The sequence below is a fragment of the Anser cygnoides genome, chromosome 7 (assembly GCF_040182565.1).
Source record: "Anser cygnoides isolate HZ-2024a breed goose chromosome 7, Taihu_goose_T2T_genome, whole genome shotgun sequence".
Taxonomy (NCBI): Eukaryota; Metazoa; Chordata; class Aves; order Anseriformes; family Anatidae; genus Anser; species Anser cygnoides.
Window position 1 is genome coordinate 7,679,263 of NC_089879.1, and position 25,387 is coordinate 7,704,649.

The window sequence follows — 25,387 nt, forward strand, 5'->3', positions numbered from 1 at the left end:
CTGGTACTTCTAAAGACAGGTGGTTTGGTCAGAGCGGGGACTCCATCTCTGAAGACAATGGTACCAATGGGGTTCTGGAAATGTATATTGGTTGTCTGTATCTGGAAAAGGTCAAAACCAAGTTTTTGGGTAATGTTTAGGGTCCTGCTTAGAATTTGGGGTCATGCATTCTTGTCCGTTCCGTTCAAATTGAATGAATTCCTGATATCAGTGCTAGCTCCCTGTGTGAACTTGGGAAGTCTTCAGAAAAGTCTCTGCCTTTTCATTTGGAATACAATTAGAGATTCGCACTCTGCTCATGTGAACGGGCAGCTCTCCGAGCTGCTGGAGCACCTGTCTAAGAGCGGGTGGCAGTGGATGCTGACCTTCCGCTGCTCGGTTCTGTGCATAGCCACAGGGTGGGTAGGGGACAAAGGGCCCATGGCACAGTCAAGACTCAGTGGTTTGTCCAGTTCCATGTAGCCTCCAGGTGAGTTGAATAATACATTTCTAGCCTGACAAGTCCAATCCAGTGTCAGATCTGCAAGAGTAGCAGCCTAGGAACTGGCCCCAGCTTCAGAGGGGTTTGACAGCTGTGCTGTAAACCTCCATACAGATCAGGGACCAAAAGGTCTGTTTTTTGTTTAGCTTAACTCAGATGCATCCCTTTTAGATGGAGAAAAGTTTCTGGGAAGTCAGCACAAGACAGTGCAGGATGTTTGTCGCTGCAGTTGTGCTCTGTGCTTTTGTTCTGCATGTTTGGCCCTTTCTGATGCTCTGGTTCCACAGGCAGGCTGGGTCCGTGCAGCCGTGCTGTGTGAGTGCGTGGGCCTGCCTGTGCTACCACACTAACTCCATGGAAGGGTAGAAGCTTCAGAAGTGATTGAAAGTGGGCTGGTGTGTACAGAAAAGCAAGCTTATACGCTGTCTGACAATGGAAGAAGGCGCAGTGTGAGCCAAGAGCCTCTCAGCCCTCTCATCAGTCAGCAGTGACATTTCAGAATTTTAGTATTCAGAGTTTGGCTCTGAAGTTTTTTGAGTAAAGAGGAAATGGATATACATTAGAGAGAGAGAGAGAGGGAGAGAGAGAAGAGAGGATTTCCAGGCAGGTGAAGCTCAAGGCAATAAAGATGAATACAAAATTGATGGGACTGACTCCAGTTAACATATTATTCTATTAATAAATCAGCATCTTAAATTCAACAGATGGAGTACTATTTTCTGTACACAGTTGTTTTTCTTTGCACTGATTAAGACTTTTAGTGTCAGTTCTTTTAAGCAATTTTACAGCTCAAAGAAATGATTACACTTTGTGTAAGGCATATTTTTTTTGTTATGGATCATAATGGGATATGGGATTTTTTTTCCTTGTTTGCCTGTAAAAGGATGTCTAATGTATCTAATATAACAGGATGTCTAATACATACCTTCAAGGGGAAAAAAAAATCTAACTTTATAACCTAACTAAGAATCTAAATAATTTTCAATAGTTTGAAAGGAAAGTAATAGGAAATGTGCTTTGTACCTGGTCTGTGACCCCATGTTTGTGGATGCCACATCTCTGGAAGTGCTCAAGGCCAGGCTGGATAGGGCTTTGAGCAACCTGATCTGGTGGGAGGCGTCCCTGCCCATGGCAGGGGGTTGGAACTGGATGGTTTTAAGGTCCTTTCCAACCCAAACCATTCTGTGCTTCATTCTGGGATATTTCCTTATATACTATTCATTCTACGGTTAGCTCTGCGTAATAAGTGTAGCCTAATAGAGTGCAGTGAACAGCAGCCTTCTGCCTGGCAGTGTTAGAAAATATCAAAGAGTAAATGTTGATGCTTCTGATTATGGTGACTTTCAGAGCTGGGAGCTTTTCATTTAGGCCTATCTCATGGCTTTCATTGCACCTTTAAAAAGGCTCAAACTACGTGGAATATTCTACTATAACACTGCCTTTAAGGCCATACAAATTACAGTATTTACGAAAATAAAAAATCATGAATTGCTTTTTTTCATTGGGCATCATGGCATATGGGGCTGGGTTTTAGAAATATCATCTTTTAATCTGTAGTAATGATAATTCTGCACATCGAACATATGTAATTTAGCTCTCTGGAAATGTTCAGACTGTTATACTGGGTCACAGTCCAGACCTCAGTATTTGCTAATTTCTGGTTAGGCTAACACTTGGCAGCCTACTCTGTGCAGAGAATGAAGAATGTATCTGTGGTCAGCTATGGCTCTCGTACAGTGACACATCCCTGGCGGCAGCAGCAGAGCTAGTGTGCCAAGTTAAGAATTCACCTGTGTCTGGCTGGCAGAGTTATGCATGCCCCAGTACTTGAGGCTTTGAAGCATTCCGAGGTTTGCTGGCGATGGTGCATCTTGGCAAAAGACCAGCAGTGCACTAGCACCAGCGCAGAGACCTGTTTATGCCAAAGTGAGTAAAAGTCTGGAAGTCCCTCTGTCAAAGTATGAAATTCTAGTGCTCAGACAGAGAGCTTGGGGAACCATTTATTTTCATCTTCTTTGCTTCTTGCAGATGTGTATAAATGCAGCAACCTTCTGGAAAGATTTTTAAGAACTTTCTGATGCTACCAGGATTTTTGTATTTCCATGGTGGGTTTTTCACTTCTGCTGTTTTTGGGAAAACTGCTGTCTGCTTCCTTCACGTTTCATAAGTGATGACTGGGTTTATACTGCTGGCGAGGGAAATTTCCTTATCAGAGTACAGGCAGGACGTGGGTCTGTTACAAAGCCTACAGAAAGCTGCCATAGGCAAAAGCTTTGTAATACATCAGTCCCACTGCCAGAATAATCTGTGTAATGTTAAATTCTGAGATGCTGCTTAGATCATCCTGATCAAGCCTGTTATCTTCTAAATCTCTACTCTTACTTGTAGCAGGACTTGGACAGCAGTGGGCATGGGCATGGAGTGAGGCAGATGGAAAGGAACAAAAGGAAAAGATAGGAAATTCCCAAACTTTTACAGTTAAGATTTTTAGTGAATGCATCACCATTTCTTTGTGTTGACTGCCTGCTGTTTTCAGTGCTCTTTCTCTGCACACTGTTTTCTTCCTGTCCCTTTCCCTTCAGCCGTAGTGGTGAGACAGATGCAGCCTCCTATGTCTTCATCTTCTCAGTGCTTGTATTATAGTAATTGCATTGTTCCATTCCTCCCTAGCAGTGTGTGTCTGTTCATGTTTCTTTCTCATCTCTCCTTCCCCCATTCTGTGCTGTGTGTAGAAATATGTATATATATATATATATGTATCTACAGTGATGTGCTATCTCTGCTGATCTATGTAGAAAAACCACATATACATTGTATTTTATAAAGTCAGTATTGATCTCTCTATATGTGGGTATACATATTTATTTACATATAAAAATACGTATGCAGGATGCCTAGTACCCTTCGTTGTACACAAACCTTGGTATGGTCTTTTTTTGAGTTGAAATAATGCATTCTTCACTTCTGACTGGCCCATCAAACTCTGTAAGGAAAGCTTTTTAACTACAACAAAAAATGGCTTCATGAAATACTATTAGGATCAACTGTGCTTTGAACCGTTAAAAACTGTCATTTCTGTTGAATGTTTTCCTCAGGAGATACTTGGAATATGTTAAAATAATATCTAGACAGAAAAAGTAGCAAGAATAGCATCTGCTGTACTTGGAGGGGCTGAGAACATGGATCTGAGTCCAAGCTGCAGGTCACTGCCTTCCCCTACTGACGTGCAGGCTGCAATGTGAAAAGTTCATGGTGCAGACTACTGCTGAAGGAGGGGAGGAAGCAAATGTTATCATTAATAGTTAACTGTTTTCTTTTAGCAGAGCCAGTCTTAGAAATGTATAACAAAATCCCCCCTGAACAGATTTCACAATTAATATAATCTTACTTCTTAGTTAGGAATCACCAGTGCATTTCCTATGTGTGCAACTCAGTTCTCGTCACCTCTGCAAAGGCTTTATGATGCAGCCTTTGGATTTTAATATCCCTAGCAACAAACTATTTTTTTTTCCCTACAATTTGATTATCTCTTTTAGTGCACGTTAGACACAAGACTAAAAATTGTTTTGTATGTGCTACTAATCTGTGGCCAGTATGCAGAGCACACTGAGCATGCTGATTTCATCCACGTTGCTGGCTCTTAAAAAACACTTGCTGCTGAGATTCAGAGCTCTCACAGAACGTGATAATGGATGTTACATATGTGAAAACTGCAGCAGGGAAGCAAGGAACTATTTCTTCTCCATGCCCATGTTGGATAAGGCAAGAAGCGCTGGCCTTAAAATTGCAGCAAGAAAGATTCAGATGAGACTTCTGGCAAAACTTTCCAAAGGCAAGAACAGTGAAGGACTGGGATAGCTTGTGAGAGCAGGCTGCACATTCTTGGAAATCTTTAACAGCTTAGATAAACATCTGTCAGGAATGACCAAGAATTGATTCCTATCTCGAGTGGTGCCCCTTCCAGTGCTACAGATTGAAGTTTTTTGCTTAGAGGAGCTCATCTGGAGATAACTGATGTTGAAGTGAGCTGGCATGTGGCCAGCCCTGCTTGTGCCTAGTACAGCTGGACCGCTTGGAGGAAAGCTTGGGCTTGTAGCAAGGCACAATCCAAGAGTTTAAATCTTCATCCGCAGTACAGCTCCAGAGCTTTACCTAAGCCTGTGCCTGCAAACATGCTTGCAATCAAGTGGTGTGATGGCAGGGCAGTCTGGCTTGGACCTCTGCTTGACTTTTATATTTGTTAGGATTACTCTGGGCTGCTGTAAATCTGCGTTTTCCAAATTTTGAGAGTTTGGTTGCAAGCATTCTTTTCAATGTATTTTTTTTTTCAGTATGTGTTGCCACATAGATATTAAGGCTTGATACTCTATTTCTAAGAACTATTTTCCTTCCTAGACAGTTCCATTAATTTCAGCTTTTGCTGATGACTACAGTGGATGTAACCAAAGCACGAGGAATCTAGCAGCAGTAAAGAATGTAAAGTGATCGTAATCCCAGTCACAAAGTGTGCTTTTAAAACCATAAGCACACATTATTATAACCCTTACTTTCTTATTTTTGAATTCATTTGTTGATGTTTGTCTTCTTTTGTAATCAACGAGGAAGATGCTTTCTGTAAAAATGCATCTCTCTTACATATTTTAATATAAAGGGAAAAAAAGACTCAGCCAGTAAATGTGAAGAACAATTTTACATCTCCAAGTTTTACCCCAGTGTTGCTTCCTGAACAAGCTTTACTCTGAGTTTCTAGCTGCAGGTGTAAACCGACCAGCAGTTAGCACAGCCCACAGTGCAGGTGTATGAAGGAAACTGAAGTCCAGTCCAAGCTAACAGACTTCCCATGTGATCCTGCCTTCTTTGGGGATGCTCTGAAGCCACCACAATGCATGTGTATAAGTTGAAATGAAGGTTTGCTGGAAAACTGACCATGGAATCAGAAAAATACTCATACATGTATTTGTTTGCTGGCATGCTTTAGTAATCAGGCATTTAACTGAAAAACAACAGCATCCAAAGGAAAAGTTGGGCAGAAAGAGTTGAAAGGTATGATAATCTTTTAACAGAAAATCATAGGAAATGCAGGAGAAAAGAAATGAAAATATAATTTTGTCAATTGCTTTTTGCTACTGTTCTCTAAGCGCAGCTCTGAGAGCGATGTGGTTACATGAGAAGTTGTGGCTTCTTGGAAAATCTTTGTGTCTGAAGACTGAAAATCCAGAAAGCAAAGAGAAAGGATGGCAAACATTAGTTAAGACTGTTTTTAGGCTTCTTCTCATTAGATTTTTAGGGAACCTGCCCTGTTCTATTCTGATTCCTTGAAAACAGCATTTTGGAGCTGTTATAACAAGGAATGTACTTAAAATATATTTTGGAATAGAAAAATGATGATTTTAGGTCTATATCTGTGTTATTGGCAAAGGATATCACATATTCCTATAATCTACACGGTGGGGGGAAGGTCCGTGTCTGCTTTGGCAAGGACTATATATATCTTAAATCTTCTGGGACATAAAGTAAGACATACTTAAAATATCATGGGGAAGAGAGGCCAAAGGTATTATTTCTTAAAGGAGGCTGGGGCCCCTCTTAGCAGGCGGATTCATAGGTTGATTATGTTTTAGGCCCTTCAGCCCAGGTTTCAGGATGCCTTTCTTCCTTTCTCCCTGTCAGACACACAGCTGCTCAGTTAGCCAGCGTGGTAAGTGCATGCCTACTTCCCTGTTAGAGCCTGTGAGTTGTGGCTATACGTTGTGGGCAGGACGAGCCCCAGCTCAAGACCTTTAGGGAACAGCAGCAGCTTCTTTGTGCGTTGAACTTGGAGGGCTGACCTGACTGAAACTGGGAGCTGGGGAAATGCTTGTTCACTCGCTGTAGGTTACGGGATTTCCAGCCCTCTTCTCTGATCAATTCTCTCTCGCAGGCAGGAATGGCAACTCCCGAAAACCCCGAGCAGCTGATCATTGCCCTGGAACCTGAGGCTGCTTCTATCTACTGCCGAAAGCTTCGCCTTCACCAGATGATAGACCTGAGTAGTAGGGCACCTGTCAATGGCTATAGCCCAAGTGACACAATTGGAACTGGATTTACACAGGGTACTACTTCTATTGACTCACTTCTTATTTTCTTATGCCTAAGTTTGCTTTGTCCATGAGGGCTGTTTTCTAGCCGTGTCTTGTTGTCTCTGCTGTCTTGTAATATTTCAAGCTAGCATCAGTTTGCTTTTATGTACGCTATTTTGCTGTTCACTATAATGAGACTAGTTCAAGCATTGATCCCGCAGACGTTTTTGCAGATGCTTGGATTTTAGCATGCAGGTAGCTTCATTGCCTTGCCTATACTGGGATGTTGAGGGAGGTTAGGAGACGCATAGTATTTTCACATCAGTATTTTTCTGCCTTAATTAAAAGTAATACTTCACGTTGTATTATTTTTATTTAACTTTGTTGGAAACAGTTGTGTGTTCAATTAGCTGCATTATCAAAGCAATGTTAAATTACTGGATCTCACTGAGACTTTTAGTCTGAGGTGTTCTTCCAGAGTTTTGGCAGATGCTTTATGATATCATCGTTATGAAATACCATTAAGTACTTCCAACACTCAGCAGAACACACAGTACTGGAATACAGCAATGAATTTATCTACTTGTGTAGAAGAGAAAATAGATATGGCAATTCTGATTTATTGACCTGTGATCAGATGCTCATATCAGTGTTTGAAGATTGATTTACAAAGATTTTGGGGCTTAGTATCCTGACTAAGATTGGAAGGAGGGGAAAAAAAGGACAATAATGAAGCAATGTGGTGTCATTTTTGCATAGCATATTTTCTGTCTGTGAATTGTAACAGTGCAGTGATACAAGTGCTAGTGTGTCAATCTATCCCAGAAGGAATTTTTCAGAATAATTTGCATTTTGTCATATTTACTAGGTCAAAACAATACAGGCACATGGAAAACTGTGCCAGCAAACCTATTCCTGTACTTACCAGATTGCGTTTTTCTTAGGCGAAGTCATTACCTCATTTTCTCATGCCTTGCCTCTCCCATCTAGCACTTGTCAGATGTGTTCAGCGTTATGGAGGCCTGTGCCGGGCACAGGGCACAATCCCTTCAGGGGCCCCACACGTTCTCCCCCTTGTTCTCTTCTGAACTATTCCAGTTCCATGGACTTGCTTGCTACATGGGGATTTGCCTCCAAGAAAATAAATAATCAAAAAAAAAAAAAAGTTTGGTTAAGGTTTTGAAGCTGGACAGAATCTGGCAGATCACAGATTTCTGCTAATGGGTACCATTCTCTTTCTTGACTTTGTAAGGTAAAAGCTATTGGGGATCAGAAAGGTTTCATGTCAAAATTAATGAAAACAAAGTTTGGAGTGTATTAATTTGGGGTTAGAATTAAAATTTCATAAAGGCATGGCAGGTACCCAAGACAAGCTGAGAACAGCTTAAGGAGAAAAGCCCTTTAAATATAAACAGAGGGGAGCTCTCCAAGGACTGCATTATTGCTGCAAAGCCAAAACAAAAATTTTACTGTTCACAGTAGCCGGGGTAACTTTACTTCAGTCGTAGTTAAAGACTGGCTCTTGTGTTCGCTTTTGGCCCACAGAAGGGAATGAAAGGACTCCCATTGACTTCTGTGGGCTCTGTGTCCATTGCTTGGACATATTGCTTGTTCTGTCTTTGAATCCTTTGTCATTTAAGCTGCTGGTGTGAGCTGGTAAGTCAGTACCATGAGGCTAAAAGCTTGCCTGCATCATAGGGTCTTCATGGAGCGGGTATGGGTGAAAGTGAAGCCTCTGGTCTCTTCCTGATGATAGGCACTATAGAAATGAGAAGCAAAATGCATTCAGTGATTGGCCTGTGTTATTTTCAGAAAGAATGATATCTTCATGTATTACAGGGTATCTCTGTTCTTCTGTAGTATTTTATGGAAGTGCCTGTGAATGAAAGTGACACAGGAAATCATTTTTTGATTATCCAGTTGTAGAGGTTGATTAAGAAGCATAATAGCCAAGGCTCTCACTACTTTGCTTTCTCATTCCTTGCTTCTTTAAATGCCTAGGTAGAAATTAAGTCTTGTAAGTTAATGCATTGTTATAACATTATAGATTATGTGTAATTTTTAATTGCTATATATTAAAAATGCTGTGCAAGTGTCCTCTATATGTTTATAATAGGCCAAATCTTAGTTATTAGGAAAAATGTAATTTGTTTCCTTATAGAAGAATGGCAGTGCTTTGCAGGCTGTCACATAAGCCCAGGATTTCCATAAGTAAAGGCTGAAATATTTACTATTCTCCTTTATCTGTCATCTGCCTGAGTTAGCGGAGGGTCAGACTTGATGATCACTGGGAGCCCTGAGAAGTTCTGAACCTGTGAAGCTTTCGATGCTTGCTTTGAGACAGGCTGATGTCCTGAAAGGCTCCCGAGGCATTTTTGCCAGAGCACCCCAAATCTGTCGCCCTGTAAGTGCTGGCTTTTTGCTGTGCGGAAAAGCTGGCAGCGGAGCGGGGCTGCCGCCTGCTGGTTGAGCCCGGCATATCCTGTGCAAAGTTAAATAAGGGTTATGAAAAAGGACTTGCCTGTGGCTTGCATACTAGGTCGTTTTTTCTAATCCAGTCTGTATCAAGGAAGAACAGAAAATCCAAAAAACTTTTTTTCCTTCTTTCTAGGAGCAATGTTTTAATGTTCCCAATTCTAACGCAGTATTTTTTGTTCATTTGTTTAAATAAGTGATACATAGAGATCTATCAACATGCTTGCACTTGTTTCCTACAGCATATGAGATCAACTTCTTCATATTTTGTTATACTCAGTAATTTTCTCTCTGTCAATGACTAGCTAAGGAACACGTCCGCCGTAATCGACAGAGCCGCACCTTTTTGGTGGAAAATGTCATAGGAGAGATCTGGTCCGAACTGGAAGAAGGTAGTGTCCTTTCTTGAATAAATTTTGATGTCAAGGGTTTTATATTGCAGGCAAACATTGTGTTTCCCACAAATCTGCTGTGTACTGCATTGTTCTACGAATGATTATAAATAGGAAAAGAAGCAAATAGAAGTGCATGCGTGGCTAAGGCTGAGCTGCAGTTCTGTATCCTCTAACAAAAAAGAGTTTTTTCAGGAGATCGCAGAAAGTAACCAAGGATTTAAAATACGAATAGAATATTTCCTCAGAAAAGGTTTTGTAAACATGCCGTAGTATAAATTTGGTAAACCCCTAGAAGGTACATCAGCAGCACGAGCAATTCCGCTAATATCCAGTTTTCGTCTGTGCTAAGCCAATGGCTTTTGTCACCCGAATTTTGTATTTATTATCAATTGCTGCTAATAAATATCAAGTTTTTAGTGTAGACATTCATAACTTTCCACAAGTCATTATCCCTCATGCTTATCATGCCTGTAAGAAGTTTTCATTGCAGTATGTTGTTGTGATAATATTAATGTCAATGTCATTTGCTTATTCCTTTGTCAAACCAGGAGACCGGTACATCGTCGTTGACAGTGGAGGAGGCACGGTGGATATGACTGTCCATCAGATCAGGCTCCCTGAAGGACATCTTAAGGAGCTATATAAGGCAACAGGTAGGTGACACTTCCACTGCTCACTTCATTTATATAATATTTTGACCTGTCAGTAAAGAAAGTTCATGTCTTTATTATTCACTACATTTCACTAACACTTCTTCCTGGAATCAAAATTAGTGTAATTAGCATTCCAAATTAGTGTAACCTAAATGCTGGTCAGCAGAATGGGTTAAAACACTTCATGCTTCTGATACTTTGGGATGGTAAACCTCACTTTGTGAGGATAAGAAACTGCCATCTCCTGTATTACTGATTCCCATTCAGGACATTTTCTGCCATGTTCCTGGTCTGACATCTGTTAGTAGAGTCATCATCTTCCTCTCCTTTGAGAGGTCACCTGTACATTTCTGCTCTGTTCCTGTGTTCAGAGAAGTACTGTGGAGGTATGAAAAGCTGAGTGTCACAACAGGATCCCTGTAAAGTGCCTGTTAGCAGAACAGGAATTTTCCTAGATTTAATGGAAAGCTTATATATTCCAGTAATTTCACAACCAGTGTAACAAGGATGGTCTACAATCCTCTGGCAGAAAAGCATAAAGAGTGCAATGAAGTGCAATTCCTTTAATGACATTCCCTTCCTGAACTCCAAATCCCCTCTGTCTTTGTCTTTGCTAAGCTGTTAACCACATGAGACAACCTGCTAATTGTTGCTGTGTCTCTATACCAAGTTAGTCTTCATCTGTATCATTCATCGCTGAGTGTTCTCGGTCTTGGTGGCTGTAAGACTACATCAGGAAACAACTTAGTAAGAGCAAGCGGGGACACTGTACGTCTAGTACGTCAGGTCTATCTACTCCTGAACATAAGTCCAACTCACATCTTCTCGTGTGTGGATAAGACGGCAGTTTCTTCTGCTTGTAATAAAAGTATTTCTGTTTTATGCTGGTAGCATTACACAGTGTGGGTGTAAAAATGAGGCAAAGGTAAGATTATGTTCTGTGTTAGACAAACTGTTATATTTAGAAAAGATACCTCTTTCTTTGGACCTTCTTCTATGACAGTCGTAGTAGTGTCTATCTGGTGTGTATTTGGTCTACTTGAAATCTAAAAGAAGTTCAGGATATTAAAGCTGTGTTTTGTTTGTAATGCAGGTGGGCCATATGGTTCCCTAGGTGTGGACTATGAATTTGAAAAGCTCCTGTGTAAAATATTTGGAGAAGATTTTATTGAGCAATTTAAAATCAAGCGTCCTGCTGCCTGGGTAGATCTGATGATAGCATTCGAGTCCCGTAAACGGGCAGCAGCTCCAGACAGAACCAATCCACTAAACATCACCCTGCCTTTCTCCTTCATTGACTATTATAAGAAGTTTCGAGGCCACAGTGTAGAACATGCCTTGAGGAAAAGCAAGTGAGTAGATGATTAAACTCAAATGGATGCAGAATTAACTACTGTTTGCAGAAACAAATAATTAAAATATCCTAGTTGCATTTAGACTGAAAGACAGTAATGGAAAAATGCAGTATAATGATGAGAAAATGGGATTGCCTGAAGTGCAGTTTCCAGAATGCGAAGTTCTGATCAATCTGTTGCAAAAGTTTTTCAATACAATACTTGCACTCTCCTGGTATTGTTTTCCATGACACTCATTAGGCCACCATTGTGTCATTTCACTGAATTCGACTATATATTTTGACTCATATATGCTTACATGTTAATTAGGGAGGTCAGAAAAAATAGAGAATTTGATGTCTAAAAGTTAGTTACCTGGAATCTAAATTTTCAGAGGCTTGGGCCCCGGAATGAATTCAGGATCTTAAGTGAGATGCGTAAATATTTCTGTAGCTTGGGGAAAGTTATGAAAGTTTTTCTTCAGTGAATGTTGAATGTGGCATTCAGGCTGAAACTCCTGCAACTCTTCCTAAACTTATTGGTAAATGTACTTTAAGCCTAAAAGACTTAGATCAGAGTCACTTCCTAAATGAAACTGAGGTTTTGAAATTGTTAACAATTTCTGGAAATACTACTACCCTTCAGAAGACCATCTCCTTCTTATTAATAGTCTTAGTGATGAATCTTAGAGAGAATGTGAAGTGTTTCCTCCCAGATAAACTGAAACTAGTAGAATAACAGGGGATAGAAAATGTAAAGGTGACATAGAACGTGTGTGAATGAAAAGGAAATTACCAAGCTATATGGATGTGCATCGTTGATGGAATAACATAATACCTGTATTCACTTAACGAACATTATTCCTTATCAAATACCGTGCTCCTTTCTGTCTCCTGAGACTTCCTATGCTTGCTTGTTTTCCTTGCTTGTTTCCAATGGCTTTGGCCTGCTACTGCTGTAATCTAAATGTTGTCCGTCTGGGGATGAATTGGTGCTGTTTCAGATGAGCAAACACGGGATTGACTGCCAGCTGTTTCAGAAGGCAGCTGAGCATTGGTAATGGTACAGGAGGCAATCAGGCAAAGAAAACAACAATTAAACAAGCAAAAATAACAATTATCCTTGGAAATTTTATATTGCTCCATTCGGCATGGGGCTGAGGTTAGGTGAGGCACTTTCTTCCAAGCAAACTACATGCCGATTCTGAAAACTCATTTGTTTATTTATGTGGTGAGTCTTATGACAGCTCGGCTGTTTCTGTACTCTTTTAATGTCCTTTCTAAATGTTTTTTTGCAGTGTGGATTTTGTGAAGTGGTCTTCCCAGGGAATGCTGAGGATGAGCCCAGATGCAATGAATGCGCTCTTCAAACCCACAATTGACCAGATTGTTCAACACCTTAGTAAGTATCTGTGTGCAATTCCATTTTCTGGCTGAGCTAAGACTGAAGTTTGGCTTACCTGTTTCAAACCAGTAACTGGAGTTATTAGAAAGTGCTTAGGAAAGCAATTTCAAGTAAGGGACATCACCATAACACATCTTACTGCCTAGTTCTAGTGCTAGTTTTTGAGTGTGATTCAGTCCCATTGCTGCCTAAGCTTCAATTATTTTATATTTAAAGGGCTGCATGCTTTCAGAAGGCTGAATTGCACAGATTTAACCCAGATCATACTTTTCTTTTTCCTTTTTCGGGCAAGAACAAAATAATGCCAGAGGCATAATTATTACATGATTGTTACTGTTATTAAGGCCTCTAGTTCATTTCTCATCAGTGGAAGGACTTACAGAGCCAAATTTTTTCATGACTGTTCAAACCACTGAGATCTCTAAACACACAAGTAATAAATGGTGCATCATGGTAAAAGAGTTTCCAGACATGGCTTAAGCAGCAATGGATTTATTTATCCAGCAGTGGAACATGGCATAGGGTTATTGGGAAATTTATTATTTCAACTGTCCCTCATGGAAGATTGGATTTGTATCAAAGAGAGTATAATATGTGTACTGAGTGAAATATTGCTATTGTACACGTTACAAAGCACTAATCAAATCAAATTTGGAATGGAATATCCAGCTTTGCTCAGTCTGTGTGAGGTATTGTTGGGTAAATTTGAGAGGCCACAAATGAGTAAGACAACTAGGACAGAACAGCTAATATGTGAGCAGGGAGGGAGAGGCCTCAAATATGATTGTTGTGACAGATACCTCACACTGCATCAGTTATTTGAACGGAGTAAGGGTGAGCCTACAACTGAACTGTATGATTTTCTTGAAAGTAGGGGATGTGGGCTTAAGCTAAGAGAGAACATCTGTAAAAACATAAGGAGGCATTTTGCAGATGGTACACGTTGCAGTTAAGACGGTAGGGTCAGAAATAAAAAGTGAATTTAAAATGGGGTGACTTGTCTGGAATGCTATAAAGGGGATGTGGTTCCGTTAGGTTTGGGAATATCTCACTGATACTTGCAGTGACAAGGTGATGTCTGTTTCCCTGCCACCAGTAATCTGACTGGCAGAATTTGTTTGCAAAAAAATCTGTCTCTCCCTTGACTGATACAAGCTAAATGAAAGTTCTGTTTAGAAAGCATAAATGCTACGTCAGATATATCTTGTGCTTTGAGGTAAGTTTTCATTCGCAGTCATTGCCCCAGTCAAAGGGAATACAGAAGAGGTTTCAGCAGTGGAACTAGTGCATGCTGACGGTGGAAGTATGATGTAGCAGTTTCAGATCTTGTGCATGTGCATGGGACATTCAGTGCGCTCAGACATTAGGAGCTTCACATGCTTTACTTTGTCACAGTGAATTTTTCCTTATTGAATGGGCTCTGTTTCTGTATAGGTGATGTGTTTGAGAAGCCAGAAGTGACCAATGTCAAGTTTCTGTTCCTGGTGGGTGGCTTCGCTGAATCCCCCTTACTCCAACAAGCTGTCCAGGGCGCTTTTGGTTCGAGATGTCGAGTCATCATTCCTCAGGATGTGGGGCTCACTATCCTCAAAGGAGCCGTCCTCTTTGGTCTAGACCCTGCTGTCATCAAAGTGCGACGTTCGCCTCTCACCTACGGTGTGGGTGTGCTGAATCGGTTTGTGGAGGGGAAAGCATCCACCAGAGAAGCTGCTAGTCAAAGATGGCACACGCTGGTGCACTGATGTCTTTGACAAATTTATTTCAGCTGACCAATCCGTAGCCCTTGGAGAAACTGTGACACGCAGTTACACACCTGCCAAGCCTTCTCAGTTAGTAATAGTGATCAATATCTATAGCTCAGAACAAGATAATGTCAGCTTCATCACTGAATCTGGAGTGAAAAAGTGTGGCACCCTTCGCCTGGATCTCACAGGAACTGATGCTTCCGTGCCGAACAGGCGGGAGATCAAAACACTTATGCAGTTTGGGGACACTGAGATCAAAGCCATGGCCATTGATGTTGCCACCTCGAAAAGTGTCAAAGTCGGTATCGATTTCTTAAACTACTAACAGATCACGTTCCCCACCATGGCCTGTTTGTGAGACTGGTTGTCCACTATTCCATTTTTTGACTTTCATGTGTCACGTAATCATCTTGAATTTCAGCAGGCTATATGAGAACAGCTAGTAAGGTGGGGTATGTCACGGTTGTGCCCTTGGATAACCGAAGGCTGGTTTTTAAAAGACCCTTAAAAAGTCTGGGGAGCAAAAGTTCCAGAGGTAGTAAAAGTTCCTTAGTTGTTCAAGCATGCTTAAAGATCTACCTTTATTCAGTAAATACTGATTATTATTGCATCCTGAAGATTAGTTAAAAAATATTTAAAATCATAATCTCTTTGCCTTGTTCTTGTACTTCTTCCTTTTCCTCCAAAGAAAAATTTGCTAACCCATGTGGTTGTTGTAGGGGGGTATGTGTGGGGTATCTGTTTAAACAGCATCATCCTCTGAACATGGAACAAAATCGTAGGTTACAGCTTTCTTTTGTTCTTTTGATTATGAACGGGACTGTCAAAAATTTAGTGCTGAAAATAAGGTTTGTAAAGAAGTGGGAAATGAGCTTCTTCAGTTCTTAGATCCCACTGAAAAGAATATCCTTGGAAAGCCCTAAATTATATTTAGGAAACATACATATTTTAGGAGCCTACTGTTGGTTGCCCCAGTTTGAGAAAAAGACCTTTCTTGTCAAAGCTCATAGAACTATCCGTTGCATTAAATAGCTAGCATTACCCTCATTATACTTTAGAAAATTATTAAGAGCAAAGTTATTCCCCTTTTTAGGTCTTATAAACTTACATTAACTAGCCTCCACATGAAACCACAGAAACAGGGAATAGATGAAGTTGGAAGGGACTTCCGTATGCTATCTGGTCCAACCCCTCTGCTCTAAGCAGGGTCAGCTAGAAGAGGGTGCTCTGTCCAGTCAGGGTTTGAATATCTCCGAAGTTGGAGATGCCTAAAATTCTCTGGGCAGCCTGTTCAGTACTTGACAGCCCTCACTGTAAAAAAGATTTTTTCTTAGGTTTAAAATGAATTTCTTGTATTTCAGTTTGTGCCTGTTGCCTCTTGTTCCTTCACTGAAATACCACTGAGAAGTCTGTCTCCATCTTCTTTACTGTCTTCTGTCAGATATTTATATGCATTCCTGATCCCCCCTGGCAAGCCTTCTCTTCTGGAGTCTACAGTCTCAGCTCTCTCAGCTTCTCCTCATACATCAGACACCAATCCCTTAATCATCATCATAACGCTGTGCCAGACTCAGACTTATGTCCATGTCTCTCTTGTACTGAGAGGCACAGAACTGGATGCCAGATGTGGTCTTGCCAGGGCTGAATAAAGGGGAATAACCACCTTCATTGACCTGCAGGCCGTACTTTTCCTCATGCTGCCCAGCTGTTAGCATTCTTTGCCACAAGGGTACGTTGCTGGCTCATGTAGACTCTGTCTACCAAGACCCTGAGGTCTTTTTCAGCCAAAATGCTTCCCAGCTAGTTGGCCCCCAGCATATAGTGGTGTATGGAGTTATTCCTCCCCAAGTTCAGGACTTTGCATTCCTCCCAGAAATTGACCATTTCTAGTCAATCCCTGTGTTAATGTTTGGAAGTACGGCTAGATGATAGCTGTCCAGGAAGTTTTAAATGATTTAAAAGAGAGAAAATGTCCAGATCAGGAGTACTATCATATATTTTGAGTTGGAAGCATTTTAACCGAGTGAATTAATATATTTCTGGGTTGACTTTAATGTTCATTAAAGTGGAAGACAGAGGCTAAGAGAACAAAACTCCAAATAGCATTAAATAAAGCATTTCTTACATGGTTATGACCACGCAACTCTAACACAAGTGAAATACAATGATGGTTATGGTAGCATCTTGTTTTCCAAATAACAGCATTCTGGAAATATTTTAAGCATGTTCACCTGGAAAATTTCTTCTAAAACTGGAACAGTTTTTATTTTGCTAAATGCTACAGGTGGATGATTTCTGAAACCTAGGATCTGCATCTGCCATGAGCTGAGAGCTTCAGTTTCAAATCTAAATGCAATCCAAATTGGCAGACTGAAACTAACCTGAATTACCCTAAAATGCTGACACTTTCAAAGCATTTATACAGAGCTGCCTGATTACCTGCTGGAATTCATAACATTTTTGAAATTTTGCAATCTTAACTGTTAAACTAAACCTTCCTTTTTAATAGGTTGAGCATGAGTTACATAAACTACTGGGAAATGAAAGCTTTATCAATGATTTCACTGATTTACATTCCAATCCTGCACTTAGCTTTCTGTGTTTATCCTGGAGTTTTGCCACAGTCCAGAGCTGCAGAACTGGTCCACTGCATTTTGTCATTGAGTTTTCTGTGTCTGCTGCAGAATTCCCTAGTAGAATGTGAAATCTGTTCTGCATTCAGCTTTTAAAAAAAAAGAAAAAAAAGAAGGGACTATGGAGAATGCTACTCACAGTATCCAGCTGGATACTTTTCTGTAATTACAAAGTGTGCTTTCTAGCATTCGGTTTCCTGCTGCCTGCTAAATGCTTTAAAAGCTAAATACTGGGATTTTTTGTGTGTTGCTTTCCATGGTTTACAAACAAGAGAAACTTTAAGATGAGTTATGAACAATATAATTTTATGTATATACAATATTTAAATATTGTACAGACTCTTTCTTTCTACAGTGCTATTTTCTTGTATAAAAATGCTCTTTGCCTCTGTTGATTTCATTCAGCTGTTAATTTTAAATAACATAGTTTCTCAATCAGCTTCCATAATTATAGGCCTTTAAAGATGGTAAGATATGAAATGTAAAAGGCTGATCTTATAATAATAGGAAGGAAATGTTGGTGTGTCAGAGAATACAACATTCTTCCTGCAATGCAAGTCATACCAGTTAAGTATATTACACAGATGCACTTGTATTTTGCTGGGATTTTCATTTCTTTGTTTCAGATGGTGACCATTCCAGCAGTTCATCATAATAATGGATGAATCCTCCTGTAAAACCAAGTTAAATTTAGCTTGTATGATCTGGATATACAGCTTCTTCTCTAGGTTTTGGAGTTTTATTAAGGATCTACTCTAATTTTTAAAAAAGTACTTTCCAGAGCCAAGTAACAGTGATTTATAGTAGATGCAGGTAAGCCTGTCTATTGTCTACCACTACAACCTACCAAACACAAAATTCTTAAATAAAAGAAGGCTTCAGTGTCTTTGCATCCTGTGTTAAACTGAACGGGTCCAATTCTACAAGAATTTGTTTCCGTTGGCCTTAGGTTAGTGCAGAATTTGGTTTAGGAAAGTGCTGCAACCCCCCACCACAAACAGGAGGTGAACTGCAAGATCCTGTGATCCATGGGTTTTGTGCTATTTTCAGCCTGTCTGCAGGGAATGCTAACGATAGTTTCTGCAGCTCTTCTAAAGTGTAGTTCCCCGCACAGTAGCAATTCTTTGCCCTTTTTTGTTCACCTTTTGTAAGATTCCGTCTGGATCCAAACAGGGGTTTGTTGCTAAAATTATTCTGCTGTAACTGTAAAATATTGAAGAGTTTGCGTATTTTTGCACTTCCTTGTTCAGTCTGATGAGAGCACTATCAAGCTTATCTTTGCAAAGCACTGAACTACCGAGCAAATTCCCAACTGTGCTCGTTGCCCTCTTTAAATCCGAGAATGGAAAATTAGCTTGTCTCTCTAAGGAATTAGAATCGTAAGTAGAGCGTTATGCTGTGGTCCGTAGTCTATAACCCAGTTAAAAAAACCTTTACATTGTAAGTGGCAAATGGATGCCCATTTTGATAGAGAATGTTAGGCTGTAAAATTAATAAGAAATTTATTAGGAAATGGGTCATTTTTAGAATAGTAGTTCTGATACTTTTGCAGGAAATTTCCTGCAGAGAATTTTTTTGGTAGGGATTTCAGATGACATTGTGCAACTTAGTGTTGAGAAGACAAGGCCTGCTATCCTTAGGCAAAGCAGAAAGCCCCGACTGAAGTTTTGCTCTAAGCATGAACTTGCAAGTTTGGGTCAAAGTTGCTTAACTCTAGGCTGAAAGTTAGCAACTAATTGTGATAGAATGATTAATTGTGCTAGAATATGATACATGTGCAGTGATGGTTAGGACAGTTAACATTGGTATATTCTTACCAATGAATATATACAGGAGTTTTAATGCATTATTATGAGAAGGCTAATTATGTATTGCAGAGACTTAATCGCCAAGATAACCTGCATATTTATAATATGAAGTGGCTTAAGCGGATGAATAGTATAAAAGTTGTTGGGCATAATGTCACAGTACTCACCTGCTTGAAACAGTCTTAAACTATATTATAAAATCAACCATTGTGGTCTTGTTCACCTCTGTGCAAGATAAATTCAGATTTCACTGATGTTTGGAGCTGTTCACAATTTGTCTGGATTGTATCTTGAGTGTTCTTGTGTCTTCAACCATGTCAAATAAAATACAGTAAAACTAACTTTTCTTTTTGGGTGTTTATGTTTTGATGAAAATGGATATGAAAGACCAAGTGGTTTTACTTACATTTGGATACTCCTTCGTATGCATAACTGAGCAACAGTGCCACCAACAGCATGTGTTGCATGTCAGGTCTCTTCAGCCTTCTAGATGTGTGGACACCAAGAGCCCGTGCAGGCCTGAGATTGCAGTCACTGCTGGTGATTGCTCAAGATTTTAGACAACATCAAAAACAGTTTAGGCTTTTTCTGTAATGATGCTCTGAATGAGAGGGGAGAAATCAAATATGCTCAAGGCTGAAGCCACCATTCTTAGCACTTCTTTCATGACATTCTCTACAAAACTCATAGAGCTTCTTGGTGATAACTAGAAAAACATAATATTGTAGAAAACGCAAACCAAAAAAGCACCATGTAACTGTGGAGGTTCCCTGGTTACAGCCAATGGAGATGAGCATGAAGGAATGTTGAGTAGAGGGTGAAAATCTGGATCGTGTTCACATCCAGGGAAAAGGCAAATTCCCAAAAGTAAGATTGAATAGTTTAGATTTTTATTACAGGATAAACTTAAAATATTTTCCTGAAATATTGCCTGTGGAAGGATGGGAAATACCTCTGAAATGGTAAGTAGATGCTGTTAGATGATGCCAGCACATGGGTTTCTCTTCCAAACCTTTAGGTTGCCACCAGCACTGAGGTATCACTGCAGCTCCCAGGCATTTACACCTGAGTCTGGAGAGGAAGATGAGCCCATACTTTCTCCAGGAAGGCCACCACCAAGGAGGAGACAGCCGTGCTGTTCCAGCTCAGCCCTGGCTCCTGCCCTCAGCCATGCCAGTACCCCAGCCTGGCTGCGCTGTTGGCCTGCCACACCGTGCATGCCCGTGGCCATACAGCGGCTGGGATGCCTGCAGTCAGCGGCCACCAGGTTGTAGCAGAGCCCTGTGGTGCTTACATTACACCCTTTCTGCTTTGTTGTGCATCTCACCTGTGACACAAGGTACTCTTCAAAACAGGTAACGCAGTAGAAGCAGGGCTGGGCTGCTCCCACCCCTTCTCCTTCAGAACTGGGACTTTGCCCCAGGTACTGGTCTGATGCTCCCAGCCCCTTATGGGAAATCAGCTGCTCTCCTGAAAGCGTGAGAATTCAGTTCCCTTTTCTTCCTTGTACTAATACTTTAAAGGCAGGTTTGACATAGTGACTTAACATCTCCCTACAGAGTAAATCCCTTTCTACTCTCTATCTTCAAGGTATTTTATTTCACTTGTTGTCCTGAAGGCCTCACACTTATATGTTCCATAGCGATCTCCTGGGTGTGGGTGTGGATTTAGTTCCCAAACACCATTGGCCTCTAAGATCATATTTAGCCATTTCTCTCTTTTCAGCCAGAAGCAGCAGCTGACTCTGCAAATTGTTTTTGTTTGTTTCTTTAGATTACTGTTGTGTTGTTTCTGTGATTTAATTTTTCCTTACGGATGTAATCTGTCAGGTGAAAGGATTTTTGTGCCACATTAGAGCTGATTACTGTTCTGGTTCCAGGCACCTTATAATCCAGAATGTGTTCAAGGTAGATGTCTGCCAGTCACCCATCAATTATTAAGAAAACAGATTCAGTTGCAGTGAGTACCATATAAGTTTTCATATAAACATTGATGCAGGAATGCTTGCTTGGAGGAAACAGTGAAAATACCGCCAGGAGAGAGACTGTTATTTCTAGATATACAATCTAATGACAAATGTTACTCAGTTCCAGTGTTAATTAAAACAAATAGTTACAACCAAAGCATGACTAATAAAAGCAACTGCTACTAGCTTTGGTGGCAGGGCCAGTACACGCCCTTTCAGAGTGAAACATTTCCCTATATGTCACATATTTCCGTGCTGAAACTTGATGTTTCTGTTCGGTTTTATTAACAGGAAAGAATTGGATGAAAAATGGGAACAATTATTGAACCGCACACCTTCAAAAATTCAGTTGCAATCATAAAATGCTATTAAAATTATTGGTAGGACAGCTCCTACAGTTCAAAAAAAACCTACATTTTGCCTGCTAATTGAAGGAGCAATGTTACTTTTTTTTTTTCAAGTCAAGACATTTCTGAAAACATATGCCAAAAATCCTGATACCTGGATGCACAGGTACACAATATGTTTGGTCCTGTTTTCCCTCATTAATATAGCAGAACTCATCATCAATGAATCCCTGTGCTCAGGAAACTCCCTTGGTGAACAGGGCTATGTTTGCAGCTTTATAACAGGTACTGTCTTATGCAGGCACCTCCATTTTACATGAGGGACCAAGGATATGAGTATGGGTTACAGTACTCCAATCCTTGTTTGTGCCTTGCAGAGACACTGAGCCAAAATGGTAGCTTTGTATTTCAGTATTTTTTCTTCTCCATAGTAATTCAGGTTAAGGATGCTGTTTGGAGCTGAGGAGCAGCTGCCATTTAGTCTGGCAGAATACAGGATTTTGGACTGTATTTCACCATCAAATTATGAAGTCTGACTCTGGAGGCTGAACTTTAATGTGACATTCTGTGGTGAACTGGTAATGAAAATAAATGGTATACTTGGTAAATGGTAAATACTTGGTACGAGTCTGCTGTAAGAGTTGGTTAAAAATAAATGCATAAAAGATGATTGTTCCCCAGAAAGTCATAAAAATAGACATATCATAAAGGACTGGAGTCTCTTAGCCTTATCAAAGTCTGGTTTATTGCTAATATTATAGTATCAGGGCAATAAACTGGCCAATAATCAGGTATATTTGCATGAATGTGCATGTTCGTTGGGTGTTTCTAGATCTAGGAATGTTTAATAAGGTCCTGCTGCACTGAAGAACTTGTATGATAGCTTGTGTGATATATTTTTTCTGCTAAATGTTGCAGGCCATGTGTCTAAAATTTGGGACTGTTGGCACTAGCTATGGAGACAAGTCAGCGGTGTGTGTGACCTTGCACTAAAATACTACTCAAAGGTGCAAAGATGCAGGGAATGAGCTGAGATGCACAGCAGCCACTACACCCCAACTTCCACCTATTTGCTGCAATGAAGATGTTTTACAAGTGCTCTATGACTATAATTATAAACACCATCCTAATAGGCTAGGTACTGTATTTAACTTGTAATGAACTTGATTTCAGCTAAACATTCAATTAATGTTACTAGTACAATGGGAAATATAATTACAGTCTTCAGGGACACATTAAGAACCAAATTTTGCTTTCAGTGTTGGAGCGCATTGCTCTGATTTCCAGGGGAGGTTTATGTGTGTGCATTCACTGGTAGAATTTGGGCCTTTCACTGGACTTTTCCAAATTTGAAGGTTTTCTCACATGAGAGTGTTTCTATTTAAAATTATAGCCCCGTCTTGATAGGAAGGAATTTGTATAAATCCTACCTTGGTTCTTCCATGGCTATAGAAATCCTTACTGAAATGTACAGTATTTTCACGCCTTCTGCTAATAACCATGGAATAAAACAACCTATAAAACAATCTCCCTGACAGCAGCGTCCAACTTCCCCAAAGGCATTATCCCTTTTCAGTTTCCTAAATAACTCCCTTAAACGTCACCCAAACATCTCTCTCCAGTAGAGCTGATTTGGAGTCTCTTTAGTCAGTGCAAAGAGATGCCTGATTTTCAAGAGGTGCAGCTTGGATAAATTGATGACAGCTACGGATGCTTTGTATAACTGTTTTTCACTCCTGTCAGTTGCCAGTCTTATTATGTACTAATGTTGGATGTCAGCTTTAAAAAGTGAGTCTGTATTTGAGATTTTTCTTGTACAGTTCCATGGGTCTCAATTTTGTATTCTTGGTTTACAAACAAATCATTGAAAGAAAACCTTAAAGTCTAAATTCCCAGAGCATACACTTTTAATCTCTTCTGAATCTTACTGTACATTAAACATTTAAACATTAAACATTAAACATTTATCTCTAATTCTCCAGAATGTTAAATTGCACTTCTAATAGTAAAGATAGTACTACTAGTAAATTGCATCATTTTTATTACAAGGGAGTTTACCTCCTCCCTTTACAACAGATTTCACTGCAACCTTAAGTATTGGCTAATGAGGAACACACGATGTCCCTTATGTTTTAATTAATCATACATTGTAATTCTTCTATGGCTTTCCTCCTTGGACTCCTACAGAATTTGAGACCTTAGTTTCTCTGTTTCATTCTTTTTGAACATTTTCTCAGATCCCTCTATTGAAATAAGTTCAGACCACTGAATATCTTATCTTGGGAACATAATCCAAACAGAAAAATACCTTGACTCTTAAATGCATCATCTCAAGCTGAACTGCAATCCAGGCTTTTGTCTCTTCCTCCATATTAACCCAAGGTTGTCTTGCATTGGCATTTTTTCTTCCACTTCTGTCTTACAAAGAATGCCCCAGAAACCCATTCTACCTTGATAACCTTTCACTACTATAAAATGTTCCTTAGCTGCAGCTTGTAACTTTGTCACTATTCCTTTTCTTCCTAGATTGCTTCGTGCAGCCCTTACCAGCAGCTACCACTGGTGTCTGAACAGGGCATCTATTTTAACAGCACGCAGCATACAAGCTGGCAGTCTGGAACAGGACGTCACCTATGTCCTGCTGAAACTGCTGTTTGGCAGCCAGGAGGCAGTTTCCTATGTAAGAATTTTGACAGCACGGTGGAAATGACATGAACGCTTACGTGAGGGAGCCTTTTCACTGTTTAGGGACTGCTTCAGATCTCATTAAATTCAATAGAAAGGTTTGTACCGACTTCAGGGGAGCTTTGAGTCTAGCCCATCCTGGCTGTTAGCCAAGCCCTCAAATCCTTTGTAGTCAGAGAGATACATATTCAAAAGTAAATATATTTTGAGAAGGTAGCTGGATAGAAAAAAAGTACGATTATATCAGCATCAACAAGAGGTATATCAAAAGCAACTGAACACAGACCTCAGTGATATAAAGGGACCAAGTGTTGTGTATGAAGAAAGTCAGTTAACCACATTTTTTTTTTTTTGCAAGCCAAGAAATTCTGTCTTCTTTGTTTAACATATAATTGTATAGCTGCTGGCTATAATTGAAGTAGCATCTATTTTCTGTTTTCTCATTTTTTTCGAGGACTGTACTAACTGAGAGAAGTTTACCAGATGCTCACATCCCAGTTTGGACTGGCTTTGTGCCTAGAGCAGAAGCCACTGAACTAGGACACGGTGTTCCTCACCATGCAATGGCAAAAAAATTGTTTTCAGGATTTTAAGACTGTGGTAGATTGTGGCCACTATGATCCTTTTATCAGTGTCCACAGGTGAGCTGATGTGAAGCCGGGGGAGTGAAAATTACAATATGAGCTTATTCTGTGAATATTGCATGCTGCAGCAGAGCCAACAAGTACAAGGAGGACATTCCTGGATTAAGTGTAAGGAAACCAAAGGACTCAACCTAAGAGGTGTGTAAGTAGTATTTGGGCGTGGAAGGACAGAAGCATTGATATGTTCCAGTAGTAACTGAAGACTGGGGAAGGTTTCAAAGTGGGAAGCAATGGGGAGACTGACAGCTCTGCATACCAGAGTTTGAATTGCTGAACTACAGTGTTCTTCTAAGGAGCTAGAGAGGTGACTCTCGTTTTCATAACAGCAACAAGGAACATTTCCTTCCCTCTGAGGAATAAGCTCTGCACCTCTACTAAGAACTTCCTTCTGCCATCAGCTGATAAGAGTGGACACTAAACTGAACATATCCTCTTCCTTTGCAGTACAAAGAACAGCCTCTCCACGCCTCCCCCATACAAACACTGCATACTGCACGTGGCATCGCTATTTGCTAACGCATACCAAGGCGTTGGGGTACTGCAGTGTAATGTATCGTTCACAGAGCTTTTACAGATCATCTGGTGTTGGTCTAGATGTTCTTAATGAATCTATTTTCTCAACCCATTGCCCCCTCACACCTTTTCTAGAAGACTATCAACTCCTCAAATTTAGAGGAGTTGAAGGAAGTTAACCATGAACAGAGCTGAATCCAGCAGAAAACGTGCTGGTCCTGCACGACATCTGCAGGGGGCCTTGT

The 25,387-nt window shown here is 40.2% G+C and overlaps 1 protein-coding gene across 1 annotated transcript in view; it reads left to right on the top strand.

The window, feature by feature from the left end:
• HSPA12A (heat shock protein family A (Hsp70) member 12A) overlaps positions 1-19,328 on the top strand; it is a 61,503-nt gene extending 42,175 nt beyond the window's left edge. Inside the window, 7 exon segments of the mRNA XM_067000163.1 lie at positions 6,402-6,573; positions 9,321-9,407; positions 9,959-10,063; positions 11,157-11,415; positions 12,695-12,798; positions 14,236-14,486; positions 14,488-19,328. Coding sequence (XP_066856264.1) covers positions 6,402-6,573; positions 9,321-9,407; positions 9,959-10,063; positions 11,157-11,415; positions 12,695-12,798; positions 14,236-14,486; positions 14,488-14,871 — 1,362 coding nt within the window. The 3' untranslated portion in view covers positions 14,872-19,328.
• The last annotated feature ends 6,059 nt before the right edge of the window (positions 19,329-25,387 follow it).